The sequence below is a fragment of the Nestor notabilis genome, unplaced genomic scaffold (genome assembly GCF_000696875.1).
Source record: "Nestor notabilis isolate BGI_N333 unplaced genomic scaffold, ASM69687v1 scaffold12236, whole genome shotgun sequence".
Taxonomy (NCBI): domain Eukaryota; kingdom Metazoa; phylum Chordata; class Aves; order Psittaciformes; family Psittacidae; genus Nestor; species Nestor notabilis.
Genome location: NW_009931549.1, coordinates 79,033 through 97,455, shown reverse-complemented (window position 1 = coordinate 97,455; position 18,423 = coordinate 79,033). Strand labels below are relative to the sequence as shown.

The 18,423-nt window shown below is 35.8% G+C and overlaps 1 protein-coding gene across 1 annotated transcript in view; it reads left to right on the top strand.

Annotated features, from left to right (window-relative positions):
- XRCC4 (X-ray repair complementing defective repair in Chinese hamster cells 4) overlaps positions 1–18,423 on the top strand; it is a gene marked incomplete at its 5' end in the record, with an annotated part of 100,982 nt that overhangs the window by 35,622 nt on the left and 46,937 nt on the right. Inside the window, one exon of the mRNA XM_010015971.1 lies at positions 5,901–6,045. Coding sequence (XP_010014273.1) covers positions 5,901–6,045 — 145 coding nt within the window. The remainder of the gene's footprint in view (positions 1–5,900; positions 6,046–18,423) is intronic.

The following is an 18,423-nucleotide window of genomic DNA, read 5'->3' as shown; positions in this document are numbered from 1 at the left end:
GGGCTGGAGATACTACAAATACATAGTATACAGTTGTATACTGTGAGGATTTTCAAGATCACTGGGTTACTGAGAAATCATAACCTTTGACAATGTTTATAACCAGTGACTTCCTTCAAATTCTGACGGTACTAGGAACACACATTATAATGGGTTATTGAAAATTAGTGTCTCATCTGATGAAGTACATATGGTTCATTGAAATACTCCATATCAAACTATTTTAAAAAGAGGGAATTTTGTTAAAGGTAATGGGTTTGATGACTAAAATTAATAAGCACCTTCAAAGCCCCTGCAGATATTTGTGAAAATGCATTCTTCTTCCCTCCTCTGATACTTTGATATATGAGAAGAGACTTTTTTTTCATGCTTCCTGACCAAACTTATTATTTGCTTGTCAAATTTACCCTGATTTTTTATTTCTTTGCCATTTAGTTTCAGGACAATATAAACTGGTAACAGATGAGCACCTGGGTTGCCTCCAGTAAATAAGCACTGAGAAAGAAATTGTATGTCAAATAAATTTTTATTGTAACTTCACAGGATCTTAGAATCACAGCATGTTTTGGGTTGTGAGGGACCTTAAAGATAATCTAATTTCAACCCCCTGCCACAGGCAGGGACACTTGAAATATTTTCTAACTAAAAACAAAAAAAGAAGAATTGTATTTTAAAAGCCTTTGAAAAACGGCGCTATCAGTAAACGAATAAGCTTTGCAAATAGAAAAGTCTTCATGTTAAGACTTAGGATGCTTTGTCAGTGTTAATACAGTCTAACAGGGTGAAATGTAAACTTCCTTTCTGAACTGGATACAATCTATAGGCTTTGTATGGATCTAAACTTTTTTTTTTTGTGTGGAGTTGTTTTAAAATGTGTCTTCATAAACACTTCCCATGGAGATATTCTTCATAAAAATAAACCTCAGTAACTAACTGACAGAGAATTTACAGAACTGCGGTCTCAACTGCCTTAGGGCCCCAGGGGATTATGGTCCAGTAAACGCAAATTTATACAAAGAATGAAATATAAAACAGAACAGAACAGAGGGAATTGAGAACGGTTCTTACTGTTTTCCTAAAATTAAAGTAGTGACATATTTCTGTTACTTTCACTGAAGCGCATACATGGACTGTAAATACTGATATTTGATTTTGGATCTCTGAGTGATCTAAATAGATCTATTTCTTACGAGAAATGTTTGATTATGGCCAGAATGTGTGTATGTACAGGGTAACTTCAGCATAGATAGAAGTGGTGTTGCCTGAATTGCCTGTCAAGAATGACTTAATCCTATTTTGCAGGAATTGCCTACATCAGTGAGACACATTCATTTCCATACCTATTCATTTAGGAGACTCTCTGCAGAGAATGTCAAAGAGATGCTAATTATTATCAGCTATGGTGATCCCTTAGGAATTAGGCTAAGATTGAGAAACCACTTAATTACTGAAGTTACACTGTAGTCAAGGTTTAAAGTGACGAGTTCTGCTTCCTTTCTTTTTTTATTCATTTTCTTTTGTGGCTTGGGGAGCAGCTGTCACAGGCAGTCCTGGTGTTCTGTAGGCAATGGTTTTGTGACCACTTTGTCATCCTGTGGTCTAGGTTTATCTGCTATCACTGCCATGCAAGGGCAGAAGCAGAAGAGACAGTAATTGTATGTGCAGCCTGGTTGTTTCTTAAAGAAACCACCCTAGAGAAAATTGCAAGATTCTTGAGCAGGGGACTGATTTTAAGTTAAATCATCTGCTTCATTAAAGAGAGTCAGCAGAACTTGGAAGTTAAGTTGAATAAATTTGGAGCCACACATGCTGCATGAAGTTAGGTAGAATTCAACCAGGAAATTTTGATTCATTAACAGGGCAAAACAAATTTAGGGGACCTGTGGTAGCATTAATATCTGAAAATCTGAACAAATTTTCATAAGTCCTTACTACTATGTAGAGAAAGGAATCAGGTAAATTTCCATGCAGAATAGAGATGAAAATTGACAGATTTATGTGCTGCTGTTGATAAAATCTCTGGGGTAGGACATAATTTTAAATAAAGGCCAGTCCCTTTCTTGAGGATAAATGCCTGTGTCCTTTATGAACCTTTCCTGTTTCATTCCAATCCAAAGAAAAGTAAAGCTTATATAAAACTGTGAAGTCTTTATTTTGAGCAAACCGAGTTTGCAGTGCTAAATGTTTCATTTGGTAGTACATGCCAGAAATATGAACGTTTCTTGAATCCATTTGACAGTGATGATTGGTTTTAAAATTATCACATTATGTCTTGATAAAGTTGGTAGCAGCACCATGTTCAGACATTTTCCTTTTGCAGCATTTCCTTTTCTGAAGTGACTGGTTAACCTAGTGCAAATAGGGACCGATCCCATAGGATCTGTGGCTAAAAGGCTATATTTGCAAAGGACATTTCCCATTGTAATGTAATGTAGCATCCTGAGGAATACAAACATTGATAGAGAAAAAAATATTTCATCAAGGAAAACAATTGATCAGTATTTAAGATAACAAAACCTGTGTGATACACTTGAAGATAGAAATATAAGGAAATAAGAACACTGATGTAGTCTTTTAACTAGAAATAGCAAGATCCACCTTCTGCTTTCACCTGTATTGCATTAAAAGTCAGCAATAAATCATCTGCAAAATACTACTACAGTAGATGGTTTTAATCTGGACCAACACAGGACAGTTTAGTTAAGCAAGTGTAGCAGCTCTACCAGATTTTTTGGATGACAGGAATGAATTAAATACAAGTGTTGAAGTTTGGGGATCCTTTGTTACATCTTAAATATATGCTAATAAGGTGAAGGGAAGTGAAGTTATGTCTATGACTGTTTCCTATTTGTAAAATCTCCTGAACTGCTACTTCATTTCTTGCTCGCAGTATACCCTGCAGGAGTTCAGACATTGTGAAGTTAGGTCATTGTAGGCAAGCAGACTACTCGAATGGTGAATGCTTCCACTCATTTTCTACTTGGTTTGCTCCTTGCATATTTTCTTATGGCAAAGATAAGCTTTTAGTAGTGGGTTGAGTCCTTTCTGAGAATAGAAAGGAGCCGGGTTCTGTTTTATTGGTGAGTACAGCATTGTCATTAATAATTAGACAAGTCAAAGCTGTAGAATTTTCATTACAGGTGATGAAATACAGAGAATGAAGGTGTTTTTTTTGTCAGACTGAAAAATGAATATGATAGACTGGAAGGTATTTCTTTTATAATAATTGACATCTATATATCAAAATGAAGTAATGCAGAAGTCTATTTTAAAATACAACTGGACTGCCTATCTTTAGTCAAGATACAGAAATTAATCTTTAAATGCCTGTAGTTCTCAGAAATCATGATGCTGCATGATCTCACTACAAGTCTTTGATCCTCTTAGCACAAATATTCTTTAAGTATTTGAACTGTGAATCCCTATCTTGCCCTTATCGATCTTGTTTCTTGCAGTTATTCATCTGCAGATGATACATTATATATTTAGAACATTTCCATTTCTTGATCAACATTTGTTGGTATAGGTGGTGTAATGAACTGGCTTTCATCAAAAAATACTCATCTCAATTTAAGTTGGTACTATTCTTCTCGAAGGTATAACAAGCATTCATATTGTATTGCATAATATCAAAGCAAGAAATTTAATTTCATGGGAAGTCAAGGAACTTTACTTCCTTAAAATGGTGATGCAATTCAGACAAAATTAAAAACTACGTGTATGTTTGAGCCTGTCTTTGCTTTTTCCAAATGGCTTTTTGTCAAGTACTTTAAATAAATTCATTAACGCGAGTTATTTTTGGGCAGCAGTAGTGGGTGTGTGTTTAAAGTCTTAATGGTGATGTATGATACTTGAGCTGCAAGTGTATGCCATCTTTTCATTAGCAGTTCTAACCTAAGACATAGTTTAGCATAAAAGAAAGAAAAAAAAGAAAGGTTGGACAGGGCTTGGAGCAACCTGGTCTAGTGGAAGGTGTCCCTGTCTGTGGCAGGCAATTGGAACTGGATGAGCTTTTAGGTTCCTTCCAACCCAAATCAGCCTGTGATTCTGTGACTCTATGAAACAAAATGAAAAAACCCCAAGCCTATGGTGTATTTATGATGGTGTATCCTAGGTTGTCCAAATGAGAAACTTTATTCTTGGTATTATTAAAAGAAACATTCTCACAACTTTATTGCAGAGGTTTATTTAATCATTTAGGTCAATATTTTTTATTCTGCTTGGTTTAATAAGTCGTAAGAGCAACATTTGTTTTCATGGGAAAGGTTAGATTGATATGTTTGACAGAAAACTGATGCCCTTTCCCAGCCTGAAGTTAGCACAACTGCAGTGTGCTGAAAAGATGAACATTTCCATTTTTCTCACTCTACCACCAGTGAGACTGTTGTAGATGTCAGGATTTGCGTCTAAACAGTAAACAAGGCTGAGCACGAGGGCCGTGAGCACAGTTGCGTTTTACACAAGTAAAAGCCCACAGGCATTATTTAACAACAGCATTTTGTAGGGTTTGTATATACAGCTACTTCTGGTTCTGCTTTTTGGCAAAAGCAGAGAGTGTGGGAGGAGAACAGCAACAAGGAAGATGAAAGCTATGGTAGTAAAATTATTCAAGTTTGATTCTTGACAGTGAACTATTTTACGTGTATTGATTAAGACATACAAAGGGGGTCGACGTTAGGAAGTGATGTTGGAATGTATAAAATAGTATTAGTGTAAATGTTAGATATATAACATGCTACCAGTGAGTAGTAACTAAGAATCATGAACGTATTTTCAAGATTTAGCACTGGAAAAGCATGCATAGCTAGTTAAAGTTTAGTGTGGAGGATTGGGCTGTAATTTAACTGTTCTCAGCATTTATTACAGGCAATGTATCTTGTCTGTACTGTGTTTTAGAACTTGTTAATTAACTTGTGCCTTGGAAATATATCAGCTAATATCTGACAAAGTCACCCTACACAGATCTGTAAATCTGCGATGGTGTGTAGTTCACAATGGTAAAAGCTAAAACATTCTGATATTTAAGCGTATGCTTCACCGTAAGCACTAGTTGCATTTGCTCAAGGGACCCTCTATTTATATATTTAATATTTATAGTGTATTTATTTAATTTTATAGCCTCTGTTTAATTTAGGAGTATTCTTGGTCAGAAAAACATTTTTTTGAGAAACAGTGCAAATGTGACTTGTGGGTTGCATATTTTCTTCCTGTTTCATTTTCAGTAGACATGGATAACAACTGTGAAAGGAATGATGAAGTAGGACCCATTATTTGCTTTCTGTGAAAACCTTCAGTATTGAATCTCAAATTATGGTGTCTTTCATCCATGTGAAGATTAAATCTTCCTAAGACACACAGAAAGTAATAATCAGGGAAGTTACCATAATAGCATCAGCTTCAGTCACTACATTATTATTTAATATTTTTCAGTTGCAATGTGTGCTGTTCTGGATATCAGTATCTGTAAAATTAAAAGTAAGTAAATATTTTAGTTTTAGAGCAGACATACCAAATAGAAACATGCTAGAGGATATTGATAGCTGGAATAAAAATGTCTACCAATCTACTGAATGCGTTAATAGCAAGGGAAGGGAGGGTTTTAGCTTAGCAAGGATCTGGTTGTCTTCAGACCATCAGTATATTTCTGGTTTATAACTGTCCATCATTCTCTCCACAGACTAAAAAGAGATGTTGAGGGAAAACTGTCTTTCTAGTTGAAATTTTTACTTTTTGAATTTCCCTTTATGTCATCTGTTTGGTTTGACACCAACTGCTGTAAAATCAGAACTCATCATAGCAGTATAGAGATTTTAATAAAAATGAACAGAAAATGTTTTAAGAATATGTTGTTATACTTCATATTTAAGTTTTAACAACTTTGATCTTTTTCCTTTTGGCAGTGCCAGAACGAAGAGATTCCCTTCTGGGTAGCCCAGATGTCATTGATACTGCTCCAAGAAGAAAACAAAGACAAAGGACAGCTAAGCCTGATAGCACAGGATCTAAGATGTCTTCTTATCAGACAGAACTGCCAGCCAAGGAAAAGTAAGCAGTTTTCAAACGTATTATTTTTTTTATATATATATATATATGTCAGAGGGGTTGTGGTTTTAGTTTTTTGAGTGTTTTCTTATGCAGTTTCATATTTCAGACCAAATATGCTTGTGTTGTGTTCTGCGTAGTCATTTGCAGTCATTTTACCCAACTTTGAATAGATGTGAATGATTGTCAGGCCAAATGACTAACTGATTTTAATACACCTCTAAAACGACAACTATAAAATTATTTTCTTTAATTGTCTTGTATAACTTTAAGCAAATAGATTGAAGCCTACTAAACTGATGTTCCGTAGGCTACCATATAACCCTGCAGGCAGAGAAGGACACATTTATAGCTGGTGTCAAACTAAGATGGACAGCTTCAGCTAAGTTGTGTCATCGAAAGTAGTATTATCATGAGTGTCTTTTTTCATGGTGAGGGTGGTAAAACACAGAAACAGCTTGTCTAGAGAGGTTGTAGATTCTCCATTTGTGGAAACATTCAAAACCCAGCCTGCTCTTGTTGAGGAGGGAGGTTGGACTGGGCAATCTCTAGAGGTGTCTTCCAGCCTCACCATCCTGTGAATCTAACTTTGTAATTTCAGTGGAAATTAATTCACAATACCATTTTTAGTAGACCAGAATAGATTTCTTTTGAAAATAAGATCAATGGGGAGAAAAGAGAATTCACTATTAAACATGAGGGGAGTGGAATTTATAACACTTAATAGAAGCCTTTTTCTTCTCATGTCACTCTTCTTGAAATATTTTCGCATGATCTGGGAGATGCTTAGTTGTGCATAGAATTAACTCGGAACCGCAATATGATTTGTGGCATTTTTTTCAAAAATTGATCTTTTTTTTTTTAAGGTCTATGGTAAGTTAGATTTGAAAATACTTGTTTTCCCCTTTTATCTGTAATATCCAATGGATAACTAAACAGACACGAACACAACTAGACTACAAAGACATTTCCCATGATAACAAAGATTTTTGTTTTAATCAGCACGAGAATTATCTTATTCTGACATAGAGGCTTTGCTGCTTGAGGCCAGCCAGGAATGTTTAATCTTACAATCCTATTTTATTAGTAAAAAAGTAAATGTATCTTTTTAGAGCAGCCCCCAAAAATGTCAAATTCTGCTCTTCTATTCTTTTAGAGTCTATGTTACAGTGAACAATGCTCTTTCTCCATTGTATGTAGTCAGTTTCACTTTGAGAGTCTGGGTGTGCTTGCCTGAAATATAATTTCACTCTTTTCAGTATTGATTGTTGAAGGACAACCTACAGAGGCAAATGATGGCAAAGGACTATACAGAGGCCTTGGGTTGGATAATCCTTAGTGTATGAGTATCTGAGTCCTGTGTGTAAGGGAATAATTAAGAGAATATTGATGGTTTTGGTTTAATTCCTTTAAGTAAGGCAAATTTTAGAAAAAACAGATCAACACTATATTTTTCATACTGTGCAATATATTTCTGATATGCTTTCAGTCAGAGCTGAATTTGAGAAGTGGTTCTTCTTCTTGGCTATAACATGCTTAGTCGTATTTTAAGGCTCGCCATATGGAACATCCATTCTATCAACCTCTATTCCTGTTTTTCATTTTGTGTTAAATATATACGAATTTTATTGTAAACAACAGCTTTGTACTGCAGATCACAACGTTGCTAGGCATGAAACATGCCTTCCAGTACTGTGAAGATCTATCTGGCAATGAAAGATCCATGTTTCTTTATGATACCTGGTGACTTCAGAAATCAAATGTGATGTGGCTTGACACTGGAATGTGGTTTTTAATCTTTTCTTTAGTTAAAAATACAGTGGTAGTGCTAGTTTTTTGATTAAATAAGCAGACATTAGATCTCCCCATTTATTTGGAACGTTACAAAAGCCAAACTGTAATAATTACCATTTTGCTGATCATTTTTCTCAGTGTCCCTGCTTAGTTCTTGGGCTTCAAACTTTGTCTTCAGTCTTTTGCAAGCTGCTAATCAAGCTTTCAGTCAACTTGCTTGGCCAATGATTTTCACCTTATAGCATGTCAAAGGAAGGGGGACGTTGAGTTAGTATCATAATCCAGTTTGCAAATAACAGATGTTTCTTTCTATGAAGCCTGTTCAATAAGGCTGGGTCTTACTGAACTGTACTGGCAGAGACAGGGTCCTACATAGTGTGAAAGGCTTTATCGTAACCTAATGATACATTGGGGTCCTGCCCAAATTTTTTTGCAGTATTGTGTCACTTCTTAGCAAAAAATTACTAATTCAAGCAAACCACCCCAGCCTGCTGGAGCGGTGGGGAGCTGGGCAGGAAGTTAACCTCTAAATTCTTTCGCCTTTGGAAATGCTCCATCACAAATATGGGAGATGTACAGCCCTTGAAAGCATGTCATGCTTTTCTGTTTGGCAGGAGGATCAAATGACAGATTGTGATCACATTTGCAAATGCACTAATGAATACTTATTTCTGAGCTTTCCTGCACAGACCTGCAGAAAGATTTGATTCCTTGCTTGTAATGTAAAGACTTCAAGGTGCTGTCACATAAAATTGTATCCCACAGTTCTTGCTTTAACAAATTAATGCTTATTTAGAATTATTTTCCATTTGCAAGTTTTGCTGACATCAGTGCTTCCTTCATGTTTGCCAGACAGTGAAAAAGCAGTTACAAACCAAACATCAAGAGCCTGATGCTGTCTTTGTATTGCTGCGTCTTAAGTCGATTGATACAAGATCCTAAATCAGAAAAAAAAAAATGCCTCTTTACTGAAGGAGGGCATCCAAGTTCTTATTTTCTTTTTGGCTTTCAGATATTTTTTTGAAAATAGAGTGATTTTCAACACAGTATTTGCTATCACATAATAGGAATTATGTCTTAATCTTCATATATTTCTCCCAAGATTTTGAAGCATGGTAAGAAAATACTGCGTATGCTTAGAGTTAAAAGCATCTAAAATAAATATAGTCATGAGAAAAGAAAGGACTCTATTTCCACAAATACTTTAGATTTATGGGTGTTGAGGCCAGTTGTGTAGCAATAATCTAGTTCTTTGGAATGAAAATATATTCTTAGATGTGCCCAAGAATACTGAGAAGAATGCAAATAAAAATCAGTTTAACATAGAAATTAGAGCAAAAGGAGTACTGCCTTTCTCATGCTTTATGTGTGGATGCAGTGTCAGGAGAAGGAATTGAATTGTATTTCTCTATATAGACGTCTACTATTACTGTGACAATTTATGCAAGCACTAAATCTACATTTTCAATGACACTTGGAAGCATGCTTTGGGTAATATTAAGCTTAGTGAAAGTAGTATAGATATGAGATCAGCAAAGAACTGAACTAGAATTTGTGGAACAAGCTTTGCTGAATGAACTGTTTAATTACTTGGTGAGATAAAGATGTCCTTTAGGTAAAGCAGAAATTCAGAATAATTAGTTGGTCAGTGAACTGCCAATATTCAGGTTTATCCAGTTCTCTAGCAGGTTGTTTTTAAAATCTGAGATACCCAATGAAAGGAAATGCTTCTTTAGGCAGACAGATGTTACTTACAGTGGATAACAGTCAACCTGTGGGTTGCAATTTACATGTTTTTAAAGTGTGATAAAGGATGGGTTTTAGAGTTCAAAACATGATTGAGTCAGGAAGTAAAATAAAATTACTCTGATTCCAGGAAACTGTGATGGTATTGGTAAAGCTTTGACTGTAACTTAGTATCTGGCAGTTTCCTAAGGTGCAAAGCAGAGATAACATGTAAGTCAAGTTAAGATGCAAATTCTACTTTTCATTATTTGCATTTCATACTTGAAGGAGAAAAATTAATAAGAGCAATCCCAATGCACGGTTAGAAATTATGTTTATTAATGCATTACCCAAATCTCTCATGGGACTGTATATGAGTAACACTAATAGCTATGTAGAATATGCATTCAGTATAGAGACTTAAGCTTATGGCTTGTCAGCCTGAATCCCATAAATAATTGGACGTTTCTATAATAATTTCACATTAAAAGTATTGGAACCTCTTTGAAAGAAGATAGTACTTACTGAAGATGTCAAATTTTTTAATATAATTTTATAAATTAATCACAGTCATTGAATACAGAATACTGTGTGTGTAGTATAATATGTGTAGCTTGTACAATCTGTAGTCACAGAGTACTGTGGAAGTCAACCAGTATTGCAATCTCTCTAACTAAAACAAAAGTAAATCAGCAAAAAGCTTCCTTTCTAGTACAGCCTGCAACTATCACTTTGTTTCCACAAGTAAAAATGTATCTTTCTGCTTTGGTTTATCATCAAAGTTATTTTTATTCAAAGAAGTAAAAAAGCAAACTCTTTCTTTTTCTGTGTGTTATTTCTTAATAAAGAATCTAGTGTTTTAGTCCTTGTTCATGATTATAATTCAGTTGACTGAGAAATAACAGGTATTATTTGGTTGCCTTTTCTATATAGAAATACATGTTTACACCAAGCACTGTGACTCTGACTTATTAGTTATTCCACATGTCAAAAACTTAAATTTTGTATGTATAAGTCCAGATTTGTACATTTGATGGTTTTGAGTTGTTTGGGATTTTTTTGGGGGGGATGGGTTGTTTTTTGTTTGTTGTTTGGGGTTTTTTTAATTCAAATTTGACTTTGCTTGCTTGTTAATTCTTGATTGATAAAACTGAGTGACTGTCAGAATCAGGCCTACATGTAAATTGAAGAAAGAGATGCTTTCCCTTAACTTCAGTGTGTTTGATTTTTCTGAAATACTGAGATGCAGTCATAGCCTCACTGAATTTGATAGGATCTTTGCCACTAGTAGTTTAAATCTTTCTTTTCTACATATGAATGCTACTTTTTCAGAGAGCTCCAAGTGTTCAGCGTATAGCTAGGAGTCCTCATAAACATCTGTATGAAGTTTAAAATATCAAACAACCCAACACATTTTCATGCTGTCATCTGTTTCTGTTTCTTCTCTCATGTCTTTTCTTCCTACAGACTTTGTAGGTATATATAATTTATTTGAAAAGAAAGCTCTTAGCATTATATTTCAGTACAATAGTAAGCTGGACTCGCCTTTCTTTTGATAACCTTCCACCCCTTCAAAAGCACTCAAAGCCTGTGGTGCGCCAGGATTACCCTGGGGATCATCTCTCTGCATTTGTTTAATTTATTGCTTGTGGTTCTCATTTTAAAGCCCTCATGCAAGGTTTATTTTAAATGTGATTTGCCACCACCAGTGATTCAGGTAGCAAAAAATGTAGATTTGTCCTGGAATTTGGCATTTTCAGAAGGTTACACACAGACATTGGCATTACCATCTCACACAACAAGTAGATCTTTTTCATGAAGGTTTAACCAAATGAAATTTGGATTCCACTAAAAATTATACAATAACATGGCCCAGAGTGGGTAGAATGTTTATACCACAGTTACCCCCTTTTAAAAAGGGACATAGGTGAGAGTTCATGTTGACATGTCATTTTTTTATTCATTAAGTGTATTTATTTAATACAATCAATTGGAGGGAGCTTGCAGAGCCTTGCATGGTGTGACAAAGCTCTGTGATCACTGGTATATCAGTGAATCAATGTAGTGTCTAGGTACAGGAGTGATAAGTTCATTCCTGCCATAATAAATGTATGGAATGCAATGTCTAGGAGCTTTTTATACTTAACTTATTAAGGCTGAAATGTAAACAGGTTAAGAAATATCTTAGAAGTGGACAGTTGAGATTGTAATGTGAGAATGAAATAAATTTTTTAATTAAGTCTTTTGTGTTTCATACCCGTGTTGAGTGACTTGTGGCTATGCAAAAATGGGTGTTGTCAGAGGAAAAAAGGATAGAAGCCTTTGACTAAAATGCATAGCAATATTTGCAATAAGAAGTTGCCAAAAAAATTGAATATTCAACTGGGAAGACTAAGGCAGATATAAATATAACATAGGGCAGTTGCTTTTTTTGTGGTGGCCACCCTGGCTTTCTGTGAGGCCTAATTATCTGAGTAGCAGATACCATCCTTGTTGGAAGGGATGATTTATTTCCATGGGAAGTGCAAGGAATTAGTACCTGCAATCACCATTGCTCCTGACTCCCCAGGGAAAGATGGGAAAATATGAAGGCTGAAAGCCCAGGGCAGGGAAAAATTAACATAATTTGCTGACCTCTGAGGCTGCAATTTCTCCTGGGCAAAGTCACTCAGCTCTTTAGTTTGGAGCACATCTCACCAGTTCTTGTCACTAATAATAGCCTAATAATTGACTGCCGATGGAGAAGCTATTACTCAGGAAGACTGACACGGCTCTGTCCTGTATTTTCTTAGGCCATATTCTTTAAAGCAGAATTTCATCTCTGTGACAATTCTGGTGAGATATATGCCTCAAATCATTAATTTATCATGTATTTTGTTGAAATTGGTAGCTGCTATAAGAGGATCATTTACAAAAATGGAAACTGTATCCTCTTCCATAACCTTTCTGGTAAATATTGGTTGGATTTCTTTCTGACAAAGTTTTTACACTGGAATGATGTTTGAACTATATTTTCTATTTTAAGCCTCTCATGTCAGTTGTAGGTTGGTACAGTTTAATTTATCACGCTATGTATTAGTTTTGTTAAATATTGTTATCCTGGCTGGGATATGTGGGAGGCAAAAGAATTGCTCCTCAGCAGTACATTACAGTAAGGAGGAGGAAAGATTGAGTGTGGTTGAGCGAACCGGCAGTGCTGAAATATTTGTTGGCTTTTGCTGTAGATCAACATACAATATTTACAGCCTTTTAGGGGGAGGGTGGGCAGTAAGAGAGGGAGATTGCATTAAAAACAACAAAGAAGGGAATATTTAAAATTCCTTGTACAACCTTGTGATTCCTGTATGGCAGCAAATGTTCACTCTCTTTCTGAATGCTTCTGTAAAGGGTTTTTGGTGATCATGTCAATTAAACCTCCATTTCCTAAAGCAACTCGTCAGGCAGAATTATTTTCAAGTTACTTTTAATAGGAAAAAGCAGGTAATGTAGACGTCTAAGATTTTGATTATACACATTGGCAGGAGATTAAACCTCGACTGAGCCTAAGTAACCATGCTTGCCAGCTTAGTCCTGGTGTCAAAGATAGGCAGCATGAAGAGAATGAGATGAGAACTTGGCTATATTAATGAGGTAAAGCTTCCTCAAATATCTGTTTTTATTGTTTAGACTGATCATGAAGTAGGTATTTTTTACTGGATTAAATTAGAGTATTCCATATAGCATAACTGTCTGTGAAGACCAGTAATTCCTTAACTCATTATGGATCCCAGAAAATGCTTTGTGACACAAAAATGCACCAAAACTCAGGATTTAAGAGATGATTTCATGAACACTTGCAAATTCTTCTGCTCCTCTGAGGTGATTTTTCAGCTTCTGCTCAGTTCAGTGCACTGTTCAAAGGTCAGATTCACTACATGATGCTATTAATCTTCTTATTTTTATTTGTATTTTCCCTTTTTCTGCACTTTGTACCAATGAATCATCCTTTCTTCCTCCTTCTGCCCCCCTAAAAGTGTCCCTCCTCAGTAAAGCAGGGCTAAAAAGCTATCACTAAGAACTAGCAACACTTTTCAATTTCTTTATGCTAAAATAAGTAGTTAATCCTGTTTAAAACCCACAGAACTATATCCATGGAACTTGTCTGTTCCAAAGTCACTGTTTTTGAAATAGTGAAGGCTGTGCCTAGATTGACTGTTTTCACCTGTTTCATTTCACTGTTTCCTGTCAAGTGTGAAGACCTACATCCAGCCAGTAAGAAATCTTATAGCAGACTTAAGTGACGTGCTAAACCTACCATATATAATATGTAATACGGAGTACATTCAGTAACAATTTCCATGTCTTTCTCTTCATCCCCGTGTATGTCGTTTATGGCAGGTTCATTAGATTTACTGTTTTATAGTTGCCAAGGATGCTGTTGAAACTAAGATACAGATACCAGAACATTTTCCGTTCCACAATGCTTGAAATGAAGTGCAAAAACATGAGAAAACCAAGAAGAAAAGGGCTCCAAGTAAACAGATTTGTCCTGAGTTTTGTTTCAATCCTGTACCTTATGCCTCATGAAGCAGGTTGATCTTTCAAAGGGACTTGGAGGAGAAGCAAGAAAAGGTCTAGTGGGTACAGAAAACGGTGAGGGATGACAGTAGGCACTATTGCTGAGCAGTCAGATGAGAGGGGACATGGTGAGAGCCCATGATTTGTGCATTGTTTTCCTATTTATCACTTACATGTTTCCCCAAAGCAGTACATTAAGCACTTGAAGTCCATGACAGTGGAATTTCAGTAATATGTAGAGCGTCCCCAAGTCTGGTCTATATGGATAAATATTCATAAGTTTATACACTGCGACTAATACATACGGTATGAGCAAATGCAGTTTCATGGGTGGTTGAGAGGACTCATCTGTTTCTGTCAGCTTGCATCAGGATTCAGCAAGACATTAATCAGTATCCTTTTGATGAGTTCTGCCATCTGTGGGAGGATATATCACACATTCTTATGTATCAGTCTAAAAACTCATAGAGTAGGAGAAAAAGGGTTGGACAAATTTCACAGTGTGTCTCTCAAAATAATTTAACTACCATTTCAGGCTCCCTGAACATAAATAAAAACAAGAGCTTATTAGAAGCTGCAGGAGGTACAGAAATAGATTAATACAATCCTTGTTTACACAGAATATTGATGGAGGATTTCCTTGATTATTTAATAACGCTTAAAATATCCTTTAGTTTATTCAGCCTATTCCTACAATTTTCATCTAGCTATTGCAAGCTTGTACCTATGAATAGTAATTTAAAAATTAATTACATGCTTGTATTTTCTTCAGATTAAGTGTATAGCAACTATTGAAAGTGGACTTGATATAAAACTGAAGGAAAATGGTCAGTATTCAAAAATGATCAATGAAAGAGATGTTGTAATGCATATTGAGTAACAAAAGTGAGATAAAATAAAAGGCTCTTCAACATGAACTCAGTGATTCAAAAGACATCAAGTGCTAAGGTGAATTCAAGTCTCACAACAGTATATTCATTGACATGAATATTTCATCCTGTATGTTTAGAATGAACATAGTAATAATGACTAAAACTGAGGAAAAGGGACAAAAGTGCACATAAACACCACTATTTGATAAAGGTAGGTTTCATTCTAGAATTCATTCTAGAAATAGCTAATATTTCTAATACGCTTCTTGAAAAGCTGATAATTACTCATGAGTATAGAAATAAATGTTTTGTATACCATTTCTACCATTTATGTAGATATCAAAGAGAATTTGACATCAAAGTAAGAGACCCATCTGTTAAATTGAAAGATGGTACCATCTAGCCTTATGTTTCTCTAGAAAAGGTAGAGAATGTACTTAACTTGAGAGAAGAATTTGTGAGGTTGTTGAAAAAGGTGGTGATTGTAGAAAATTTTTGAAAGAAATTTTGTTGAAGTTTTAGAACATCTATTCACAGAGAGTATGTCACTGAATTTAACAGTAGTTTGGGAAAAAGATGAATTTTTTTTTTCCATATTGAGGAGTTAGCCACATACTATTTAAAATCATCAGGTTCTGAATTATTATTCAGCCACAGGAAGAAAACTATTATCAACATTAATTCTCTGCAATTTGCTCAATCCACCCCCCAGATTCTTAAGACACACTTTAGCATATTTTCACAAAGGTTACTTATTGCTCAGAGAGGAATATGGAACATTGTTCATCACTTCAATGTTCCAGTGCAATTTGCTGAACTTTGAAGTTGCACAAGTGTAAAACTGAAGTGAAGTGATGATAAATCATGTCATTTAGTTTCTAGTGGTGATGGGAAAAATCGAGACTATTATTACTTTTGCCTCTTTGGAGTTTTTGCCATGATAACTATAAAACTACCTAATCAAAATTCTACTTTTACTAAAGTATCCTGAAAAAAATATGTTTTTGTGAAGAAACTCTTCAAGCCTTTAAGTTAAAATACACCACTATATACTAAAACATTTTTTCAAATAGTATACCTACTGGGTTTGCTGTTGATAACAAATAGAAAATTACTCTTCTGCTCAGGAGCTTTATCATTTTAAGCTGTACTGAAACATTTGTTAAGAATCCCTTGGTCTGTAAATACTCCCTTTTAGTTATTTATCTGTGTAGCTGGAGCATTGCCTGAAAATGTTTGGTCAGGAAAAAAAACCACAGATTATACCCAGTTGTGTTGATGAAATCCAAAGTGATAGACTCTGAACAGCTATTTCAGTTAAAGTAAAACCAGATTTGAAAACACAAACAGAAGATCTCCAAATACAAATAAAATATCATCAGGGGGATACAACGAGTTCCCTGTTGGCTTCTTAATGAATACTTTGTTAGCTCCAGATTCAAAGTTTTTAAAAAAGCCAAAGCATCAACTTTACTCAGAGTGATCCCCAAGCTAGTGTAAGCAAAACTTAAAAACCAGTATCCCCCAACCAGTGATAATGATGTGGGAGAGAAGCAAGGTAAAGAACAGGAGCAGAAGGGAGCAAACCAGTTTCTACATCATATGCCAAGTTTGTGCAACTTACCATCAGGGTACACAGTCTATTTCCCAAAGCTGGAAGCAACAGTGGTTAGCTTGGCCAACAAGCCACTGAGGAACAATGTCTTGTTTGCCCCTTTACAAGTAGATGATGGTTGATGAGTCTAAACACAGATAGTACTTACTTATCTGGGCTGCCCATGGGTTCAGGTTTAGCGCTACTAGCCAAACAAGCAGCATGACCACAGCTCTTATGATATGCTTAAAGTCACACCACATTGGTTTTATCATAGAATCACAGGGTGGTTTGGGCTGGAAGGGACCTTGGAGCTCGTACAGTTCCAAACCCCTGCCATGGGCAGGGACACCTTCCACTAGACCAGGTTGCTCCAAGCCCCGTCCAGCCTGGCCTTGAACACTGGCAGGGACAGGGTATTTTCCATTTAGCACCTTTGGTTGGGCGGTAGCTGAAAGCACACAAGTGGGAAGGTAATCATAGACTCACGGAATCATAGAACAGTTTGGGTTGGAAGGGACCTTCAAAGGCGATGAGCAGGGACATCTTCAACTAGATCAGGTTGCTCAGAATCATATCCAGCCTGACCTTGAATGTCTCCAGAGTCTTCTCCAGGCTGAACAACCCCAACTCTCGCAGCCTTTCTTCAAAGGAGAGGTGCTCCATGGACATGATTGTTTTGCAGTAGGAGAGTGAAGAAATCAGAAATGTTATGGACACAGCAGGGGACTTTAGAAAATTATATCAAGACATTGAAATAAATAGGACCGGGACTGTAAGAGCTGGAGGGTGTGTAACAACATGGGGTTTAGTGATAGAGGGATATAGTGTTGCCCAACTGAGTCTTTATTCACTCTTTTGTGTAAGAAATTTCAGCCTTTTATTTGTCTTCCTGCTTTCTCGTATACAGCGTAACACTTGAGAGGCATATAATGATGGCCTTCTACATGCCTGATATGCATCTACACCTTTTTTGCTCTAAATAATACCAAATCAACCATCACATCTTAAGACAAAATTACGAATGCTCGTAAAGACTGTTTATTCAGTATGACTTGGTGCAGGATGTTGCCAGAGGCCACAATCCCAAGATCACACTGTTTCTATAATGAAATTATTTGCAAAGTTGGGATGTTTCTGGTGCTGTTATAACCTTTTCTTAGGCTAGATTTACAAAAAAGTCAGTGTTTCATGTTACCCTAAGACAATGTTTGCCAGACACACCTTTTTTCACGGTTTCTTGCACACCACTCCCAGTTCTGCACTGACTTCTCTGTCCTGACTTGTTCTCCTTTTTTCCAGGCTAAAAAGGTACAACTTATTTCTGCATTACTTCTAACATTTCCATTGCTGAGGTCCCTTTGTAAAACCAGCTTATATGTGGATAGGCCATATTGAATATGGTGATATGTGTCATTGGCCTGTATATCTTCTGGTTAGCGTTTTAAAGACTATTTTTATCTAACAAGATAAAGAAATTACCTGCCTTTTTGGAGCATTGAAAGTGCTTTTCAGGAGCTTTGAAAGTTACCCCAACTTTCTAAATCGGTGACAACTCTCCTTTAAGAATGAATTTAAGCCACACTGAGTGCTTGAGGATTTTCCAGACACCATTTGAGTTTAATGATTCCAAAGGATAAATTTCTATTCAGTAGAGAAATATGCAAGTGAAATAAAATGGTAATTTGAGGGACATCTGTGTTAATAAAGCTCAGTATCAGTTTTTATATATGTTAAACAGTCTTGAATATTATTGGCCAAGTAAGTTTGCATATTCTATGCAATCCTTTCACATCCTGAATCTAAGCTGGGTCTTCGTGTATTTGTTTCATATCTTCA